Source organism: Rhinatrema bivittatum, chromosome 8, assembly GCF_901001135.1.
Source record: "Rhinatrema bivittatum chromosome 8, aRhiBiv1.1, whole genome shotgun sequence".
Lineage (NCBI taxonomy): Eukaryota > Metazoa > Chordata > Amphibia > Gymnophiona > Rhinatrematidae > Rhinatrema > Rhinatrema bivittatum.
In genome coordinates, this window is record NC_042622.1 from 74,195,095 (window position 1) to 74,216,862 (window position 21,768).

General features: G+C 44.7%; 1 protein-coding gene and 1 long non-coding RNA gene across 5 annotated transcripts in view; one reads left to right on the forward strand and one right to left on the reverse strand.

Moving 5' to 3' along the window:
• Window positions 1–21,768, forward strand: part of LOC115097963 (E3 ubiquitin-protein ligase Itchy) — a 278,895-nt gene that overhangs the window by 189,263 nt on the left and 67,864 nt on the right. For all 4 annotated transcript variants that reach the window (XM_029614171.1, XM_029614172.1, XM_029614173.1 and 1 more), the window contains 2 exons: window positions 7,641–7,712; window positions 15,154–15,242. In XM_029614171.1, coding sequence (XP_029470031.1) covers window positions 7,641–7,712; window positions 15,154–15,242 — 161 coding nt within the window. The remainder of the gene's footprint in view (window positions 1–7,640; window positions 7,713–15,153; window positions 15,243–21,768) is intronic.
• LOC115097965 overlaps window positions 1–21,768 on the reverse strand; it is a 184,210-nt gene that overhangs the window by 91,794 nt on the left and 70,648 nt on the right. The window lies entirely within an intron of this gene.

Consider the following 21,768-nt stretch of genomic DNA (forward strand, 5'->3'; position numbering starts at 1 on the left):
ACTTCCGTACAGTTCTCCAATCTATCCTATTTTCAAAAATCGACTATTGCAACTCCATTCTAATCGGCTTACCAGCGGTCACTACAAAGCCATTACAAATGTTTCAGAACTCCGCAGCCAGGATTCTAACCAATACTGGCAGAGGCGAACACATCACTCCTATACTCAAGAGCCTACACTGGCTCCCCATAAAGTTCAGAATTTTATACAAAGTTCTAACTATAATACACAAAACTATCCACTCACAAACCACACTTGAACTGAATTGCCCTCTCCGATCTCATTCAGCATCTAGACCCATTAGAACAACGTATCTAGGCACCCTTTATGTACCCCCTGCCAAGTCGTCAATGAAGAAACGCGCCTTCTCGATAGCAGGCCCTAGGCACTGGAACAATCTTCCATCGGAACTACGCTTAGAACCATGCCTGCAGACATTCAAGAAGAATTTGAAGACCTGGCTGTTCACCGAAGCCTTCACTTAAACTCGCACGCCATCAATAAATTACCTACCACCCATACTGCACCATACTCTTATGCTTCTTGCTTAATACGCCAGGTTCAATGTATACCCTTATTATTATTTATTAATAGTTCACTGTACATTTTCTTTTACAATGTTTCAAATTCAAAATAATCCATGTTTAATGTATACCTTATTTATTAATTGCTGTTTTTGTTAATGTTCAATGTACACCATATATTTGGTATTTCTATCTGGTTATATGTAAACCGAAGCGATATGTACTAGTACATGATCTCCGGTATATAAAAAGTCTTAAATAAATAAATAATACCAAAGCAAACAGGGGGACTCTGTCCTATCCTAGATATAAAGGCCTTGAACAAATTTCTAAAAAGAGAAAATTTCAGGATGGTTTCCATGAGCACCCTGATTCCCTTTCATCTAAAAGGAGACTGGCTATACTAGAACTACCCAAACGTTTAGCCAATATGACCCCATTTCAGCACTTGAAAATTCACATGATCCCAAAGTACAGCCAAAACAAATTATCAGGGGTGAATTCCCCTCCAACAATCACTCTGTTCTCACCCTTACCACATGCCATCTGATCTTCTCTCTCAACCTCCATCCCCCTCCAGAGGACCTCCTCTTTTAACCTCCTTCCCTCCAATGGACCCTCTTTCTCAACTTCTGCCCCTCCAGCTGATCTTCTCTTACATTCTCCAGCAATTCTCTCCTCACTAGCTCATGGCCTCAGGCCCTTTTTGCATACCCCTAACTGATCTTCTCTCACCGGGCTCCTAATACCATGAATTGATCCTGTCATCTCCTCCCTCTCACCCCATCCCTCTCCCTACTTATCTCCCATATCTTCTATCACATCCCAACCTCACCTCCTCCAACACTTCTCTCATATCCCCCAGCTTTTTTCCTACATCCCCCAGTCAATCTTCTTCATTCTGCCCTCTCACCCTCCATAGCCAGTTTCTCTCTAGCTGATCCAACCCTCAAATCCATCTTGCATTTGATCCTTCCCTTCAAACAGTCCCTTCTCTAAACATCCTCCTGGTTGCCAATGGCAACATTTTCCTTTGAACCCCAGGCCAAAGGTAGATGGCAGTTGGTGAGAAGAGAGGGCATGCTGATGATAGGGGTAACATTTTTCTCTTGGATGTGTTCCTTGGTGAATGAGGAAAGAGGAGTTGTGGCAATCTTCATGGGCCCATGCACACTCAGCCTTCGCCTCCCCTGTCCTCCCCTCATGGTTGGTCCTAAGCCTGACTGATCTGCAAGTAGCAGCAGCATTAGTAACGAAAGTTGGCATAGAGCTTATGAGTCAATGCAAGCTCAGAGGCCCTGCAGTGGCTCCAGTCCCTCCTCACATAGAGCTTCCTGATACCACAAAAACTCATAGGAGAACAGGGCCGCTGCAGTACCTGTGACTGCGTGCTGGCTTGCAGGCCCCATGCTGTCTTCCACTAATAATGCTACTGCTGCTGCTTTTGGTGTCTGAAGAACACTTTTGTTTGAGGCACTTGTGACCCCAGTTGAAGGTTTTGTGTTTTGTTACCCATTTAATGTTCAACCCACAGTTTGGGAAGCCCTGGACTCAATCTCAAGGATGCTTACACCCACACAAAGATATTCCCCCATTACAAGAAATATCTCAGATTTGTTGTGGGAGGCAGTCACATCCAGTATTACATACTGCCTTTTGGCCTAGTGTCAGCCTCCATGTACATTTCTAGCAAATATATTTTCTAGGTCTGTTGTATACATAATCTAGTTCATCTCAACAGTGAATGCGAATTCTGGGTTGATACATTCACATTAATTAGGGTGCTTTGAAGTAGAATTCTAACCTAAAATTTCCATTACGTTATGGACTCATATTTCTTGCCATGCTGGCAGCGTGACTGGGCAAACTGAGAGTGCACATGCATCCCTATTTGGATGATTGGCTGGTCAAGAGCACATCGCAGGTGCATGCTGTAGAATAGATGGGCAAGACCCTCCAGATGTTGGAGTTACTGAGGTTCATCTTCAATTTGAGTTTTTTTTGGAGTTTTACTAGACGTGAGTAAGACAGGAGCTTTCCGGCCACAACTGTGGACTATCACTTTCATATCCACAGTGGAAAGGATAAAATAAGTCCGCGGCTATCAGTATGGGTAATGTTGAAGATGTTGGGCCTTATGGCATCGACTGTCCATAAGAACATAAGATATGTCATACTGGGTCAGACCAAGGTTCCATCAAGTCCAGTATCCTGTTTCCAACAGTGGACAATCCAAGTCACAAGTACCAGACAAGTACCCAAGCATTAAATAGATCTCAAGTTACTTATTGATTAATAGCAGTTTATGGATTTTTCCTCTAGGAAGTTATCCAAGCCATTTTTAAATCCAGTTATGCTAACTGCGGTAAACACATCCTTTGACAATGAATTTCAGAGCTTAACTATGCACTGAGTGAAAAAGAATTTTCTTTGATTTGTTTTACATGAGCTACTTGCTAACTTCATGGAGGTACCCCTTAGTTCTTCTATTACCTGAGAGAGTAAATAACTGAATCACATTAACCTGTTCAAGTCCTTTCATGATTTTGTAGACCTCCATCATATCCCATCTCAGTCATCTCTTCTCCAAACTTGAACAGTCCTTACCTCTTTAGTCTTTCCATGCCCCTTATCATTTTGGTCTTCCTTTTTTGCACTTTCTCCAGTATAGCTATATCTTTTTTTGAGATGTGGTGACCAGAATTGCCCACAGTATTCAAGATGCGGTCTCACCATGGAGCAATACAGAGGCATTATGACATCCACAGTTTTATTTGCCATTCCTTTCCTAATAATTCCTAACATTCTGTTTGCTTTTTTGAACACCACAGCACAATGAGCTATTTCAATGTCTATGATGCCTAGATCTGTTTCCTGGGTGGTAACTCCTAAGATAGAACTAACATTGTGTAACTGCAGCAAGGGTTATTTTTCCCTATATGCATCAACTTGCACTTGTCCACATTAAATTTCATCTTCCATTTGGAGGCTCAATCTTCCAGTCTCACAAGGTCCTCCTGCAATTTATCTCAATCCGCTTGAGATTTAACTACTCTGCATAATTTTGTGTCATTCGCAAATTTGATCACCTCACTTGTCATACCCCTTTCCAGATCATTTATAAATATATCAAAAAGCACCGATCCAAGTAGAGATCCCTGAGGCACTCCACTGTTTACCTTTTTCCACTGTGAAAACAGACCATTTAATCCTACTGGCTGTTTCCTCTCTCTTAACCAGATTGCTTCAACCATTATCTCATTAGATATGAATAACTCCCAAGATGAGTGCCTCTCTATAGTAATGGATAAACCCAGATGTTCTGGTGGTGGGACTTTCTTTGTGTGACGCAGCGCATAATCATGTAAGATATGCCATACTAGGTCAGACAAAGGGTCTATCAAGTCCAGCGTCCTGTTTCCAACAATGGCTAATCCAAGTCACAAGTACCTGGCAAGAGCCCAAACATTAAATAGATCTCAAGCTACTATTCCTTATTGATTAATAGCAATTTGTTTTTTTCCTTTAGGAACTTATCCAAACCTTTTTTAAAATCAGTTATACTAACTGCCGTAACCACATCCTCAGGCAATGAATTCCAGAGCTTAAGTATATGCTAAGTGAAAAAGAATTTTCTTTGATTTGTTTTCAATGAGCTACTTGCTAACTACTTGGAGTGCCCCCCTGGTCCTATTATCTGAGAGAGTAAATAAATGATTTACATTAACTTGTTCAAGTTCTTTCATGATTTTGTAGACCTCTGTCACATCCTCCCTCAGTCATCTCTTCTCCAAACTGTACCGTCCTAACGTCTTTAGCCTTTCCTCATAGGGGAGCCATTCCAAGTGGTGCTGTCTACCAGTACCTCCATCAGAGCATGGGGGGTAGCCACTGGCCTAGAGTGCAGTCTAGAGTGGAAAGTCATCTGTAGATTAACTTGCTGGAAATGGAGGCCATCCGGTATACATTAAGAGCTTTATCCTACCTGTTTGGGCAGGAGGATCTTGCTTCAGATGGACAATCAAATGGTCATGTTTTATATAAACATACAAGGAGGCGTGGACCATTTCAGCAGAGTGCCATGGCTGCGAGAGTGATCCTTGGATCAAGGGGTCACGAACTACTTATTCCCTCGCTGGGGAATGCCTGCAATCAACCAGTTTGTCTCAGAGGTCAACAAAGGTAGAAAAGTTCTACTCTATTTATCCAAGTAGCTAAAGATCACCTCATGATGCTTTTCTGCCAGACTTGAGATGCTTTTCTGCCAGACTTGAGTGATCTTTGCCTACCTGCCAAATCCACTCTTTGCTAAGACTGTCCTGACTGGTCACAACAATTGTGGTACCTGTATTTCATCAGTCTATTAGTTCAGTCTCTGATTCTACTAGGGATATCTCCAACTCATACCATACAGGAAAACAGCAGCTTTACCTTCTGAACTTGCTGTCTTTGGCAGTCATGGCCTGGATTTAGAACCGGCAAATGAATGCTACTTAAGGTGCTTGAGACCTATTGCGTGGCGAGGCGGTGGATGTACACCTAATAGTACCTCACAATTCTGATGCTGTGTTCTTTATGAAATTTTTTTTCACTTGTTTTTGATATTTTTGTCATTTTCTTTAAAAAAAAATATTTTTTTTTTGTATCCCATTTTTTGGATTTATATCCATTTTGGATTCCAATAGAGGGATTACCTGCATTGTTGCTCATGGATTTTGAACTCATGGTAGTCTTCTCTTTACTCCTCACTAAAGAAGTGGAGGATGTGTAGATTTCAGTTAGGAAGCCTTCAACCAGGAGATCTCCAGTCAGTACATTTCTAGTGCTTTGGGACCTCAGCATAGTTCTTGTCAATTCATGAAACCTCTCTTCAAACCTCTTGCTTTAGTTGACGTAAAGTTTCTTACCTTTACAGTGTAGATGTCACTTTGGCCCAAAGAATGAGTGAAATACAGACTCTGGTTCCATATTCACCATATCTGAAGTTTTTTCACAACAGGGTGATTTTGTGTACCTAATCTAAATTCTTTCTGAAAATGGTGTCTGCTTTCCACATCAAACTATCATACTGCTGAATTTCTGTCCAAGACCATATGTGTACTCTTTGGACTGTGACAGAGCCTGAGAGCACTACTTAAAGACAAAATCAAATCAAATACTCACTGTCAGGCTTCTCAACTGTTTGTCCTTTGATCCCAATAGATTGAAAAGGGTAGTTTTAAAACAAAGTGGGGTAGATTTTTTTTAAAAAGCGCGTTCGCGTACCAGGCGCAAACAAAAGTACGCTGGATTTTATAAGATACGCGCATAGCCACGCGTATCTTCTAAAATCCTGGATCGGCACGCGAAAGGCTGCCGATTTTGGGCAGCCGGCGCATGCCGAGCCGCGCAGCCTGTCTCCGTTCCCTCCGAGGCCGCTCCGAAATCGGAGCGGCCTCGGAGGGAACTCTCTTTCACCCTCCCCTCACCTTTCCTTCCCTTCCTCTATCTAACCCACCCCCCCGGCCCTATCTAAACCCCCCTTACCTTTGTCCGTAGATTTACGCCTGCGAGAAGCAGACTTAAATCTACGCGCGCCAGCGGAGTGCTGGCGCGCCGTGCTCCGACCCGGGGGCTGGTCCGAAGGCCTGGACCACGCCCCCGGGCCGGCGCCACGCCCCCGGTCCCGCCCCCGAAACGCCCCGCCCTGCCCCCGAAACGCTGCGTCATCGGGTCCCACCCCCGACACGCCCCCTTCCGAAAACCCCGGGACCTACGCGCGTCCCGGGGTTCTGCGCGCGCCGGCGGCCTATGGAAAATAGGTGCGCCGGCGCGCAAGGCCCTGCTCGCATAAATCCAGGCGGATTTACGCGAGCAGGGCTTTGAAAATCCGCCCGAGTCTGTCTAATTAGCTAGCGGTCTATATTGTGCATCATGTATTGTCTGGTTTACACACTACAGACTCTGTCAAGGTTCATCAAGTGAGAGCCATTGTGATTTCAGTGGCTCATCTCAAGCCTGCTTCCATTGAGGACATATGCAAAATGTCTGGAAGAGACAGTATCTCTGAAAAAATAGTTCTGTGCAGTCTGTTCATTCAGTAGTCCACTCTGCGCTGATGGAATCCTGGTTGTCTGTTTTGGTACTTGCTTCAGAATGCCAATTTCAGCTTGGAACTCACTACCTGTTATGGCTGATTCATGCCGGTTTGTTGATAGAAAAAACAAATTTACTTACCTGTAAACAGGGTTCTCCATAGACAGCAGGCTAAATCTGCCATCCCTCATACCTGCCCTCCTCCCTGGAGAGTCAGTTACTTCACAAAAGCTTGAACTCTGGATGAGACAAAGCGGCTCATAAAGAAGCATGCATGTATAGAAACTCCCAAGCATTTTCAGTAATACTTTGACTGAGAGCTGGATCTGTATCAGCACAATTGGATGATGTCACCTACGCATTATGGCTGATTCATCCTGCTGTCTAGGGAGAACCCTGTTTACAGGTGAACAAGGCAATTAAATAAATTGTTACTTCTGGGCCAAGAGCATAGCCGCAGGTAAGAAAGGCCTCTGTAGTACAAGAAACCTCATCCACTCAGACCATTCAAAGTCTGAGCTGCATGTAGGCAACTACTGTATAAAGGGCAAGTATTGGCTTAGCCTGTGGTACAGGCTATCTGGATTTGGATTCCCTGTCAGGGCTAGTCAAGCCTGGACTTACTGTAGAGATGATGTGCTTAGGCCTGAGGAAGGAGATGTCTTTTACAGTAGCAGCCAGTACTTTCCATCCAGCAGCACTAAGGATGCCTCTCAGAGGTGGTGCCCCATCCAACTTTGAAGCAAAAGGGGTTCTTGTACCACCCTGACAAAACCATCTGGAGAGGAGCATGGATTGCAGAAACCACTGAGGGCTCAAGAGGTTAAAATATTAAAAAACATGTATTATAGTATTCGTTATATATCATATAGCTACAGTTAGCATCATAGTAAAGTTTTCCTGAAATTTACAGAAGGTAGAAGCTGGGTAAAATCTATTATGAATTATCTACTTTACAGAACAAACAAATGTAATCATAATACTGCATCCAATTGGAATCTGCATATGATAGTTATAAAGATAATTTGACTTCTGTTTCAGCAACTTGCAATGCCACAGCACATAAAGATCTCGGTGACAAGAAAGACCTTGTTTGAAGACTCATTTCAGCAGGTATTTAACATATACTTACTCAGTAAGTATTTTGTGTGGAAAATAAGGACTGGTATTTCTGGCACTGTCATATCTTCAGTATTTTTTTGCCAATATGCAAAATTTTTATAGATTTAAAATACAGTAATTTAAGTGAGGTCTTGAGCCTATTCAGCAGAATTACCACTGAGCATATATTGTCTTAGTAGCAAATATACTAATAACCTAATTCACTCTTCTTAAATGTCACAATATGCGTTATGTACCTTGTTTACTGTAGTCAGAATACTGAGAATTTGAGTTCTGTTCACTGAGCCTATATAATATCACCTGCAGTGCTTCAATGGCTTTTTATTAAGGATGAAAACATCTCCGCATTTAAGATCATAAGATTTACCATACTGGGTAAAACCAAAGGTCCATCAGGCCTACTGTCCTGTTTCCAATCCAGATCACAAGTACTGGGCAAGATCCCAAAAGGTTAATACATTCCATGCTTCTTATCTCAGAGATAAGCAGTGGATTTTCCCAAGTCCACCTTAACGGTTTATGGACTTTTGATCCTGGAACTTCTCCAAACTTTTTTAAACCCAGGTATACTAACAGCTTTTATCACATTCTCTGGCAGCAAATTCCAGAGTTTAATTATTCTTTGAGTAAAAAAATATTTTCTCCTCTTTGTCTTACAATGAAATTACTAGGTAATACATTTATGTCCCCTAATTTTTTTACTTCTTGAAAGCATAAACAACTGATTTGCTTTTACCCATTCTACTTCACTCATTATTTTATAGACCTCTATCATATTTCCCCTGAGCTGTTTCCATGCTGAAGAGTCATCTCTTTAGCCTTTCCTCAAAGGGGAATTGTTCTGTCTCCTTTATAATTTTGGTTACCCTTCTTTGTATCTTTCTAATTCCAGTATATGTTTTTTGAAATGCGGTGACCAGAATTGCACACAGTACTCAAGGTGGGATTGTATCATGCAGTTGATACCAAGGCATTATGATATTCTCTGTTTTATTCTCCATTCCTTCCCTAATAATTCCTAGCATTCTATTTGCTTTTTTGGCTGCTACCATCCCACACTGAGCAGAAAATTTAAACATCCATGATAATGCTAGATACTTTACATGGGTAGGGTCTCCCAATGTGGAACCTGCATTGTGTAGCTATAATTTGGGTTGCTATTCTCTACGTGCATCACTTTGCATTTGTCCACATTAAATGTCATCTGCCATTTGGATGCCCAGTTTCTCAAACTCACAAGGTTGTCTTGCAATTTCTCACAATTCTCTTGTGATTTAACAACTCTGAATAATTTTGCATCATCAACAAATTTTATCACCTCACTCATTGTTCCCATCTCTAGATTATTTATAAATGTTAAAAATAGTGGTCATAGTATAGATCCCTGGGCACTCCACTATTCACTTTTTTATACTGACAGAATTAACCATTTTGCAAATCATCCCCAACTGCACTATTGAACATAGAAAAGAAAAAATCTCCTCCATTGGAACAAAAGTACTAAATTGAATACAATTCTGGGTGGCTGTGCTTCTCTTTAGAAGCACAGCCACCCAGAAGATTTCCTGCTTTTAAGACCCAGTTTGTCACGAACCATCCACCGTTGCACTGAACAATTCCTTTCCCCCATCCCCAACCCCCACACCAAACAACCTTCGGCAAGAAGGATGGCACAGTCTTAAGGGAGACCCCCAAGTCCGAAAAACATAGGAAAGGCTCTCGGCAAGACAACGCTTGAATTTCCGACACCCGTCTGGCGGAACAAATAGAGACCAAAAACACCATCTTAAGGGTTAAAACATTTAGAGTAGAACGCAGAGAGGCTCAAAGAGCAAGACAGAGAGCCCATAGGACCAAATTAAGGCTCCACGAAGGACAAGTGGAATGCAGCGGCGGCTTCAAATGTTTAACTCCCTCGAGGAAATAGACAACATCTGGATGAAACGCAACCGCATGACCTTCAAGACTTCCCGAGAGAGAGCCGAGGGCAGAAACCTGCACCTGGAGCGAGCCGAACGATAGGCCCTTAGGCTGAGCTGGAGAAAGGAGAGAACCAGTGAAACCGGGGCTGAATGCGCTGATACACCCTATTCCGTGCAGACAAGTTTGAAAACCTTCCAAACCCGGACATAAGTGAGGGAAGTAGAAGTCTTGCGAGCACGCAGGATAGTGGAGATGACGTCCTCCCTATATCCCTTCTGCCTCAGCCTGCGCCGTTCAAAAGCCAGGCCGCTAGACAGAAGCGATCCGCCTGGTCGAAAAATACGGTACCCTGCCGAAGCAGGTACTGAAGATGACCGAGACGGAGAGGGCTGTCCCTCGATAGGTTTACAAGATCCGTGAACCACGGCCGGCGGGGCCACTCGGGAGTTACGAGGATGACCGGACCTCTATGGAGTTCTATCCTTCTGAGCACTTTTCCCACCAGGGGCCAAGGAGGGAAGACGTACAGAAGAACGTTGCATGGCCAGGGAAGGACTAGAGCATCTACCCCTTCCGAGCAGTGCTCCCTCCAGCAGCTGAAATACCTGGGAGCTTTGGCATTGTCCAAGGTTGCCATCAGGTCCAGGTGAGGAGGACCCCACCGGTTGACAATCAGCTCCATCGCCTTGGCGGACAACTCCCACTCGCTGGGGTCGAGCCGCTGGCAACTCAAGAAATCTGCTTGAACGTTCTCCTTGCCCACAATGTGAGACGCTGCTAAGCACTGCAGATGGCACTCCACCCAAACAAAGAGCTGGCTGGCCTCGAGGGCCACCAGGTGACTCTTGGTGCCCCCCTGGTGATTGATGTACGCCACTGTGGTAGAGTTGTCTGAGAGTACCCGAACCGCTCTTCGGCGAAGCAGGGGGAGATACACTTGAAGAGCCAGACGGACCGCCCGAGCCTCCAGGAGATTGATGTGCCAGCGGGATTGGGCAGGGGACCAGTACCCCTGTGTGGCCTGTGTCTGGCAGACTGCTCCCCAGCCGGAGAGGCTGGCGTCCGTCGTGACTACAATCCATTGCGGAGTCTGAAGGGAGATTCCTTTCAGTAGGTGCTTGAGCGATAACCACCACTGTATGTCTCTGATGGTAGAGTCGACGAGAGGAAGCTGCGCTTGGAACAGTTCCAACACCGGTTTCCATCAGGAGAGCAAAGCTTTCTATAGAGGACGCATATGCGCAAAAGCCCAGGGGACAAAGTCGATCGTAGAAGCCATGGTCCCCAGAACCTGTAGGTAGTCCCACGCCGTGGGAAGAGGCATGGAAAGGAAGCTTCGGACCTGGTCCTCCGGCAGGAATACCTTGCCTACCCGAGTATCGAACCGGGCCCCTAGGAATTCCAGGACCTGGGAGGGTTGGAGATTGCTCTTGGAAAAATTGACTATCCACCCTAGGGACGAGAGGAGAGCAAGAATGCGGTCCACTGCCAACTTGCATAAGGTCTCTGACTTGGCTTGCACCTGCCAGTCGTCTAGATAAGGGTGGACTAGGACTCCGTTCCGCCAGAAGGCGGCCGCCACCACCACCACCATAACCTTGGTAAACGTGCGTGGCGCCGTGGCCAGACCGAAGGGGAGAGCCCGGAACTGGAAATGTTGACACCAAGATATGGAACCGGAGATACCTCTGATGTTCGGCACAGATCAGAATGTGCAGATAGGCCTCCGTCAAGTCGAGAGAGGCCAGAAATTCTCCAGGATGAACAGCCGCTATAACTGCCCTCAGGGTTTCCATCCGAAAATGGGGCACTCTGAGGGCCCGGTTGACCCTCTTGAGGTCCAAGATGGGGCGGAAAGAGTCATCCTTTTTGGGAGCCACGAAGTAGATAGAATACTGGCCGGCGCCCCGTTCCTCCACTGGAACAGGGACGATAGCCCCCAGTCCCTGGAGTCTGGCGAGGGTCTGAAATACAGCAGCCCGCTTCTGAAGACCGCATGGGGAGACCATGTACAGATCCGGCAGATCCCGAGCAAATTCTAAAGCATAGCCTCTCTCGATTATCTCGAGGACCCACTGGTCCGACGTGATTTTGACCCATTCCTCCAAGAACAAGGACAATCGACCACCTAAGTTTGGAACGGAGGAATGGGCCAGCCGAATCTCATTGAGAGGCAGGCTTGGACACAGGGCGCTGTGGATTACCATCACGGAAGGCGCGGCGCCCTCGAAAGGACTGAGACGAAGACTGAGACCTGGAAGAATTTCCTCTAGAAAAGGCTCTCCGTGCCCTGGGATTGTATCTCCACTGACCCCTGAAGTGGGTGCGAGTAGGAAAGAAGGTTCTCGCTTGCTTCGGGCGTTCCTCAGGTAGTTTGTGGACCTTGTTCTCACCCAAGGATTTAATGAGCTGTTCCAGGTCCTCACCAAAAAGTAACTTACCCTTGAAGGGGAGCGTGCCCAGCTGCCCCTTAGAAGAAGAGTCGGCTGCCCAGCTACAGAGCCAAAGGAGCTGCCTGGCTGAGACCGCAGAGGCCATCGCTTTTGCCTGGACCCGAAACATGTTGTAAAGGGCATCCGCCCCATACGCTATAGTGCCTTCCAATCTTTCAGCCTGCTCCGCCTCTGCAGACGAGAGGTCCTGGGTGCTGAGCAATTGTTGAACCCACCTGAGGCTTGCCCACTGCATGAGACTGCTGCAGATTGATGCCCGGACACCCAAGGCCAAGACTTCGAAGATACACTTGAGATGGAATTCTAGCTTGCGGTCTTGGACATCCCTGAAGGCCGTAGCACCCACCACAGGGATGGTGGTGTGCTTAGTAACTGCAGTTACAGAGGAATCCACCTTGGGCATTTTTAGCATGTCTAAGCACTCCTCCGGGAAAGGATAAAGCTTCTCCATAGCTCTCCTGACGCGGAGCCCTGATTCGGGAGCCTCCCACTCTCTAAGGAGCATTAGCTGATGCATCGGATGGAAGGGGAACGTGCACGGAAGAGCCCTAAGTCCCGCCAGGACTGGGTCTGCACAAGCTGGCATTGTGGCCGAAAACTCATCCACTGCAGGACATTCTATCCCCAGTTCCTGAGAAATAAAAGGGATAAGTGGCTCCATTTCCTCCCTTCTGAATAAACGCAGGACACTGGGGTCATCCCCTCAAGATTGGAGGGAGTGTCAACAAAATCCGGATCCTGATCCGGGGCAGCCAAAGGAGCGCAGGGAGAGGGCCCGGGGGGGAGGGGAGGGAACCCCGGGACCACCCGGACAGACCCCTGCGTATCAGGGACTGCTGGGGCGGACGGAACAGTCACCCGAGGGATTTTTGGGGGAGGAGGAGCGGGGGGGGGGGGGCTTCCTCTTCCTGCAGGCTGGCTAAATAAGATTTGTGCATCAAGAGCACAATCTCTGAAGAGAAATGGGGCCTAGAACCTTATGTTCTATGCATAATCTTTGTTCGATGTACACCATATCTATGGTAATTAACAATCTGGTTATATGTAAACCGAAGCGATATGTACCAGTACATGATCTTCGGTATATAAAAGTCTTTAAATAAATAAATAAATAAATAAATAAATAAATAAATAAATAGAACCTCCAGGGGTGGGAGGGGGGGAATGGAGGGGGGAGGTCAGGACCTCCATCAGGGGACTGCACGGGGCTCAAATCGGGGGGAGGATCCAAAAAATCCAGATCCTGGGAGTCCTGCTGCCTTGAAATAGCAGCGTCAGAGAAACCCCAAATGGCCGCCATTCCCGCGGTTTGCCGACCCAGGAACGGCTCGGCCATGCGCTTCCAAGGCCTGGCCCTGGGAGCTGAAGGGACTGCTGCCACGGAGGGACCCTCCCCTCCTGGAAGACAGTTCGAGCAAAGTCCCTCGCGGGAGAGTCGAATCGATGACTCCCCGCAGGCTAGACAGAGAGGGGATCGTGGCATGGCCCCGAGGCAGGTAGGAGGAGCAAGGAATCAGCTGAGCCGGCTGGGGTTGAAGGAGCGGAGGCAGAGGAACGAACCCTGCATGCTCCTTCTCTCTCAGAAAAACTGGCAAAAGTAAATGCACCCGATAGCAATAGGATTTTTTTTTTTAATCTGTCAGGCAGGGGAAGGAACGTTCCTGCAGACAGCACCGGGGGAGAAACGTCCTGGGGAAAGCAAAGGAGAGAGAAGGCTTATAAGAGGGGAAGTGACTGGCACCACCAATATTACCTCACAGCTGAGGAACACCGGGAACAGGGACCTAGGCTATGTACACACAAGGGGCAAAGCCCCCATAGGTCCCCCCCAAGAGCAAGGGGACAGAAACTGACCCCTAACAGGAAGTAACAGAGTCCAGGAAACTTTAACTTTTTTTTTTTTTTTTAAATAAAATCTGAGAACCAATAATCAATACTTGCTTGATCCGACACAAGAAAAGGAGAAATTTGCCCCCCAAAGGGCATAGGTAGAAAGAACAGGGAACCGCAGGGTGAGCTGTTGCATCTGCTGGAGACAGACAAATACTGAAGGGCTGCAGGGTAAGCTCTGTCCTGATATAGGATACCCTTTCAGTTTTGGTCTGTTTCCATTTGCTGGACAGGAGGCTCAACCCATGGTCTGGACTGATCCGGGTACGTACAGGGAAATGCTATTACAGTAGATTTCCTTAGTGTCCTCCCTCCAGTTATGTCAAATTTGATCATGTTATGATCACTGTTGCCAAGTGACCCCCAACACCATTGCCTTTCACACAAAATCATGTGTTCCATTAAGGATTAGGTCTAAAACAGCTCCCCCTCTTGATTCTTTTACCAGATACTCTATAAAACAGTGATTTATTTCATCTAGAAATTTTACCTCCTTAGCATATCCTAATGTGACATTTACCTAGTCAATACTTGGGTAATTGAAATCACCCATTATTACTATGTTGCTAATTTTGTTAACTTCCTTAATGTGTGTTAGTATTGCATCATCTGTCCATTCTGGCCAGGTGGACGGTAATACACCCCCCCTGATATTCTATTTTCCTCCTTGCATAAATATTCTACAGTGTATTTTGTTTCCTGTAGAACTTTTATTCTGTTTGACTCTATATGCCTTTTTTAACATATAGCACCACCCCTCCATCAATTTGATCCATCTTATCAATGCAATATAATTTATACTCTGGTTTGACATTGTCCCATTAGTTATCTTCTCTTGTCTTCTCTTGTCGCTGAGATGCCAATTATATCTATCTACCTCTTTATTCAGTCTGCTGTACATTCTAACTCTCACATCTTATTTTTTTTTTAGACTTCTTGCATTTGTATACAGACATTTTTGTTTGTATTAACAACTTGCTTATCAGTTGATGGGGTAATTTGTAATCTTTCTGCTCTGTCTGTTCTTTACTTAGGCACATGGGCTGCTATAGCATTTATTGCAACTTCACTATCAGAATTCCCAACTTCCTTGTTTTGTTAGTATCCTTCAAAGTTACATCATTCTGAACCATGTTCTTTAATCTGTTTAATTTGTTTTGTTTTAGATAATGAGTTTTAATCCTCAGGACCTGAGAAGACGATTATGGATTATCTTTCCTGGAGAAGAAGGTTTAGACTATGGAGGGGTAGCAAGGTAAACCAGAACATATTAATAACAGCAACCAGGATACATCACATATCATGAAAGATTTCTGAACTAGAAACATTAGTTACTAAGGGAATAATTTTGTAACAGCCCACATAGATTTTAAAGCAATTTCTGTCCATAAGCAGGGCTGAATTAGCCATAACATGTGGGTGGCATCATCCAGCGGCACCAGAATGACCTCTTTCTCATAGCTAGTAGAGCTTTTGCTGTATTGAGCATGTACGGGAACTTGCACTTGAGCTTTGCCTCATGAGCCCCTGCAGTCTTTTTTTAATCTGAGCACTAGCACGAACATGTACCTCTATTTTTCTATTTTTTTCTAAGAAATTTTCAAAACATGTACCTTTAAAGTACCTTGTTGCCTTAGCAGTCTCCAAACAGCACTTTTCAGTGCTACTTTTCTCAAAAAAAAAAAAAGAATTTTCTTCAACACTGCCCGGGGATGTGGATTTTTTGTGCTGTGGTGCAATTGGCGTTGCCTAATGAGTGCACTAGCAGCTGGCAGAGAAGTCCTTGGGTGGACCAGCTGGAGCTTCACCTATACCAGCCGCTTCCCCTGCAAGTTGAATCCTTGGATTCTGGCGGCCAGCAGGACTTAGGTGGGTATCTATGACTATGCTGAGTTGAGAGTGTGATCTGAGCAAGGGTCGTGGCAAACAATAGACAGCAGATGGATAACAGGCCAGAGATCAAGGCAGGCAGCAGACAGCGGAAGGTCAAGGGGCCAGGATCAGGATCCAGGTAGTCAGTCCAAGACAAACAGGACAGATAAGACAGACAAGGCCAATAAAATAAACAAAGAAGGAAACAAGCAGAGCTAGGAACAAGGGCAGACAGGCAAGGAACCGGACAAGAAACACACCACAGAGTAGGTAGGACAAGAGAAGGAACACAGAACAAGACACACAAAGCAAGAATGAGATGAGAGCAACACATACTGGAATGCAAGGGCACCAGAGACTTGTTGCTGAGGGGCTGGCTGGTAGCAAGAGACTTCCTTATACTCCTGGGGATGTGACATCATCAGCCAGTGCCACAGGAAGTCCTGGCTAGGGGACTTATGAAAGCAGTCCTGAATTAGAGGAAGGTTCTGTCCAGGATCCTTGGAACAGCATGCTGCCAGAGGCTATGCTGGAGTCACTTCAGATCATAGATGAGGGATGTAACATCGTCTAAATATCTACCAAGAAAAAAGCCACAGGTAAGTGTGTTTAAAGACTGTATTTGTGGCAGGAAATGTCCATTACAGATGAATACAAACTCTGCCATTGTTGCCTGGGTCCGGACCATGTCCAAGCCTGTTGTTATAATTGTGGACAGATAATCCTGCAACCAAAAATGTCCAGGGCCTGGACATAAGTCTCATAGAAGCCACAGTCCTCTTCCTGAAGCACAGCCTCGTCTGGCTTGCTGGGAATAGGGCTGACCACCAGTTCCTCTAAAATATATCCCCCATCAGTGGAACAGACTGAATGCATGGGGTCAAGTAAACATAGCTGTCATGCATTGAAGAAAAGGAGCACTGCTCTGCAGAACCACTGGAGCACTAGACACTGTATAAGCGCAGAGGCTTGAGTGCATTAGTGCTGTTGACACACTGCTCCATTGGTGCTGTTAATGCACAAGTCTTTGATGCTTCGAGCCTAGAAATTCAATCATCAATGCTTTTGCCCATTAAACCATTGGAAGCATTGCTGCATCATACTATAGATTTTCCTACACAACTATATGCTGGTCAGATTAAGCTCTTCACAGAAGCAGAAGGGGATTAGATTCCCCTTCCACCACTGATTTCTAGAGCACTTTTGCTATTGAAATTGCTGTCAGAGAATATGTCTAGAAACATTAGATCCTATTTATCTCTGGTTCTTCTCTTTTCTAATCAGCCTCCAGTTCAAATTCTGTAAAGCCCAGATGATGTGCAACAATCCATTGACGTATCAGCAGATATTTCACTATTCACACCAGGTCAGAGGACACATCAGCCACTTGACCAAGAAGTGACACTGGTGAAATGTCTTTACCTCATTTGTGGCTAAGGATAATGAGTACCATACAACCTTTCCAAGACATCATCTTTATTTCCTCAAGGAGTCCCATAGTCCCCAATACATGTGGATTCTCCATTGGGTCCCCTGAAAGATACTTTCAGTCCACGGCATTCATTTGCAGCGGACTCTAGCCACTCTGAGGATATGCACCAAGCGTTCTCCTCTGAGGCGACCAAGGACCCATCCTCGGTCTCCAGCTTCATCACTGAGTCCTGGATTAGTGTTCCCTCACCTCTAGTCTCTGAAGAGGGTTTAGAAATTCCCTCCGACCACCCTCCAGAACCTCAAACACTCGTTTCCCCGGAAGACCTTTCTTACTTCAGGTTTAAGGACAAGTTTAGGAAAGCCCTAGGAATGAATGCAGATAAGGGCAAAGACCCTCATGCAGATGTCTTAGGCCCCTCCAGGTTATGGAAGCTCCAGTGGACCCAGAAATGATTCTGGTTCATCTTCATATGCAAGATTTACAAATGAGAATGTTGGAAAATAACATTTCCTATATCCCAGTAGCAAGGAAACTTGACTTCAAATAGAATTCAGACATCTCCAGGCTTGGAATAGTGCCATTACCCCATCAATCAGTAATGACAGAATCAACTGTTAAGAGCGAAATAAACAAAAATATATTCAACTACACTACCAGGGAAAAGATACCAAGCTACTGGACAATTTTGGCAGAAAGATGTTTCAAAGCTCCATGCTTAATGCATGGATTACTCCTTATCGAATCTACGTGGACTATATGCAAAAACTGAAGCTGTTTCTTCCAGAGAGTGATAGCTGAATCGCATACTCTCAGCCACTACTGGATGCCGAAGAATGTATGTGCCATTTTCTTCAATCTGCCTTTGAGATGCTTGATTCCACCTCACAGTTCTTGTCAAAACTCTATTGAAGCTCACTGCATGACCTGGTTGTCCACGAAAAATTGGCAGACATGCCTGCCTTGGTGATGTCTCTACTTCCACAATAGCAATAATAACTTCCAAATCATGCTCAGTAGTATGAATGCCATTGACCAAAAGCAGCGCAACAGGTCCAACCCAAGCCTGGGTCAAGTTTTTGACCACTCTTCAGATCCAGCAATTCTGACAGGGGAGAGAATTCACCACTACCTAGAAGAGAGGTTCGAGATCACTGGGTTCTCAAGATCTTAGAGTCTGGATACTGCTTACATTTCTCTCTGCTTCCTGTGTATCTGCACCGCTCAGCCTTAATTCCGGATCCGTCTCACTTGACAGAAGTGGAGTCACTTTTCAACTAGTGGGCGATAGAACTGGTTCCTTCCCAAATCCATGGCGATGGGTTCTATTCCCAATATTTCCTCATCCCCAAGAGCAAGCATACAGCATAAATTCAAAATGAATTACCTCCACGAAATCCTCCCCTTCATCCAGAAAGGGAAATGAATGTGTGCTCAAGATCTTAAAGATGCTTATGCTCACATTCCTATCCACTCTTCCCATTTTCAATAGAAAATGTTCCCCTTCAGCCTCTCAGCTACACTGAAAATCTTCACCAGATATCTAGCTGTAGTAGCAGTGCATCTATGCTGTCAGGGCATGCAGGTCTTCCCTTACCTAGACAACTGGCTTGTGACAGCAAATTCCCAAGAGGGAGTTCTAACCTCCCTGGAGAAATCAATACATCTGTTACAATTGCTAGGCTTCCTTGGAAATTTTGAGACATCGATTCTGATTCCATCCTGGAAAATCAAGGTCATTGGGGCGTGGATAGATTTCCTGCAGGAGAGAGCTTTCCTCCTTCAGACTGAGCACAAACTTTCAGGGCATTGGCTTACAGACTGCTGAACACAGATCAGTCAACTACTAGAGAAGAGGTGGTGGTTCTTGGTCACATTGCAGCAGCAATAGACATGGTATTGCTGACCCACTTGCCCATATGTCTCCTATAGTGGGGCTATCATTTCTAATGGGACCAGCTTACTCAGCCCCTAACAACCAAAGTGAAGATTTCAACAGAAATGAAGCACAAATTGAATTGGTGGCTGGACCCATTGATCCTGTAGGAAGGAGCACCACCATGACAAGTTCCTCACCAAATATCCTTATAAAGGATACCTCCATGAAGGACTGGGAGCCTCACACAAGCCTCTTTAATACTCAAGGGATATGATCATTCCTGAAGAATCAATTTCCTTGAGTTGAGAGTGATAAGATACTCTCTAAAAACTCACTCACTTTCTTCAAAGACATAGGATTCTCATCCAAACAATCAAGACATCATGTTCTATGTGAAAAAACAAGAAGGCACAGGATCTTTGACTCTGACAAGAAGATATTTAAAAACAATTACAGGAATCGGCATGCAGACATCAAGCTGAACTACAAAGGACCTATCTTCCCAGAATCTCTTAACATATTGGCAGATTGGCTTAGCAGAATCTTTCGTCCACACAAATGGTCGCTTCAGCAATCCATAGCTAACAGACTGTTCAGTTCCTGGGGATTTCCAGCAATTGACCTATTTGTATCAAAACAAAACAGAAAACTAGAAAAGTTTTACTCCATTCTTCCTAGCAAATTCAGATCTACTCAGGAAGCTTTTCTGCTCAACTGGAATGCAGATTTCATGTATACTTTTCCACTAATTCCACTAATAGAATGGTGCAAAAAGTAAGAAAGGACCATGCTTGTTTGACCCTCATAGCTCCACTGTAGCCCAGACAAGTCTGGTTCACTTATCTAGTACAGCTCTCCAGTCAGTCTCCAATACCTCTTGGATCAGATCCATACTTATTTACTCAAGAAGAGGGATGTCTGTTTCATCCAAACTGTCCCTCCCTCAACTTGACAGCTTGGATGTTGAACACTCTGTGGTAAGACTTTGTCCTATCTAAAGTAATGGAGGACATATTAGTGTCTGCCAGAAAATCTTCAACTAGAAAAGCTTACAGTTTCAATTGGAGAAGGTTTTCCACTTGGTGTCAACACAACAATTTGAATCCATTTGCCTGCAAACCAAAAGTTACTGATTTATCTACTCTTGCTTTCTGAATCAGGCCTTGCTACCTGAGTACATCTCAGTACCATAGCAGCTTGCCATGTTTAAACTGAGGATAAGCCTATCTCCATTCATCCATTAGTATCCAAATTCATGAAAGTATTGTACCATACTAAGCCACCAGTTGTTCCATGGGATCTAAATATAGTCCTGGCACAACTGATGATGCCGCTCTTTGAACCATTGGAGACTGCCTCACTCAAGTTTCTAACATGGAAAGTAATATTCCTTGTAGCAGAAACCTCAGTCAGAAGAGTCATCAAACTTCAGGCTTTAGTTCATTATCTTCCGTATATAAAATTATTTTACAATAAGATGATGCTCCACACCCATATGAAGTTTCTACCAAAGATTGTCAGCTTTCTGTATTAATAGTTGTCATGCTGTCCACATTCTTCCTGAAAACTCACACACGTAAAGGTGAGAAACCTTTTCATGCCTTAGACTGAAAACAGGCCTTAGCTTACTACAAAAGAAGAACTCAGCCTCATTGTCAGTCTTCTCAACTATTCATCTCTTACGATACCAATAGATTGGACATAGTTGTAGCCAAACGAACATTGTCCAACTAGTTAGCAGACAGCAGTGTGCGATGCGATAGACTAGCAGGCCTACATATTACAGACACCATCAAGGCTCATCAGGTTAGAGCTATGGCTGCATCTGTGGCTCATCTGGGAGCCGTGCCTCTTGGAAACATCTGCAAAGCTTCAACATAGTCAACAGAACACACCTTTATGGCCCATTACTGTCTGGATAATCTGTGTGACAATACATTTGGACAAGCAATTTTGTGTAGCTTGTTCACCCAGTAGTCTACTTTCCACATGTGGTCTGGGTTCTTTATACAGTAATTGCTCTATTGCAATCCTCAACTTGGGTCTCCCCACTTATGGCTTACTCAGCCCTGCTTATAGACTGAAAAAGCAAATTTGCTTATTGTAAGTGGTGTTTTCCATAGATAGCAGGATGAATTAGCCATGCTAAATACCTGCTTGCCTCCCTGGAGAGTCGACTACCTAGTTAGTTTTAGCTCTAAAATTTAATGAGAGGGCCCACAAGGCAATGTTTGAGTGGAAATTCCTGTACATACTGAGTAGAACAAAAGCTCTTCTAGCTATGAGAGAGAGATCCATTTGGTGCCATTGGATGATGTCGCCCATATTGCTTACCTTTCTGTAGATAGCAGCTAACTTGCTTTACTTGCATACTTAAACCAATTTTCTGAAGAAAAGTGTGCACATAATAATCCCACCAAAGCTACTGAACACATATCTGCTAATATGAGCACATACATTTTTTTTGGAAAATTTTCAGCATATATGCTTGAAAATGCAAATGTATTGGAGTAAGTGCAAATCCCAGCCCCAGAATGCCTCTGCTTACTGCAGGTAAAGTTATGTGCATACAGGCCTTATTTGTGAAAGTTTGTCCAC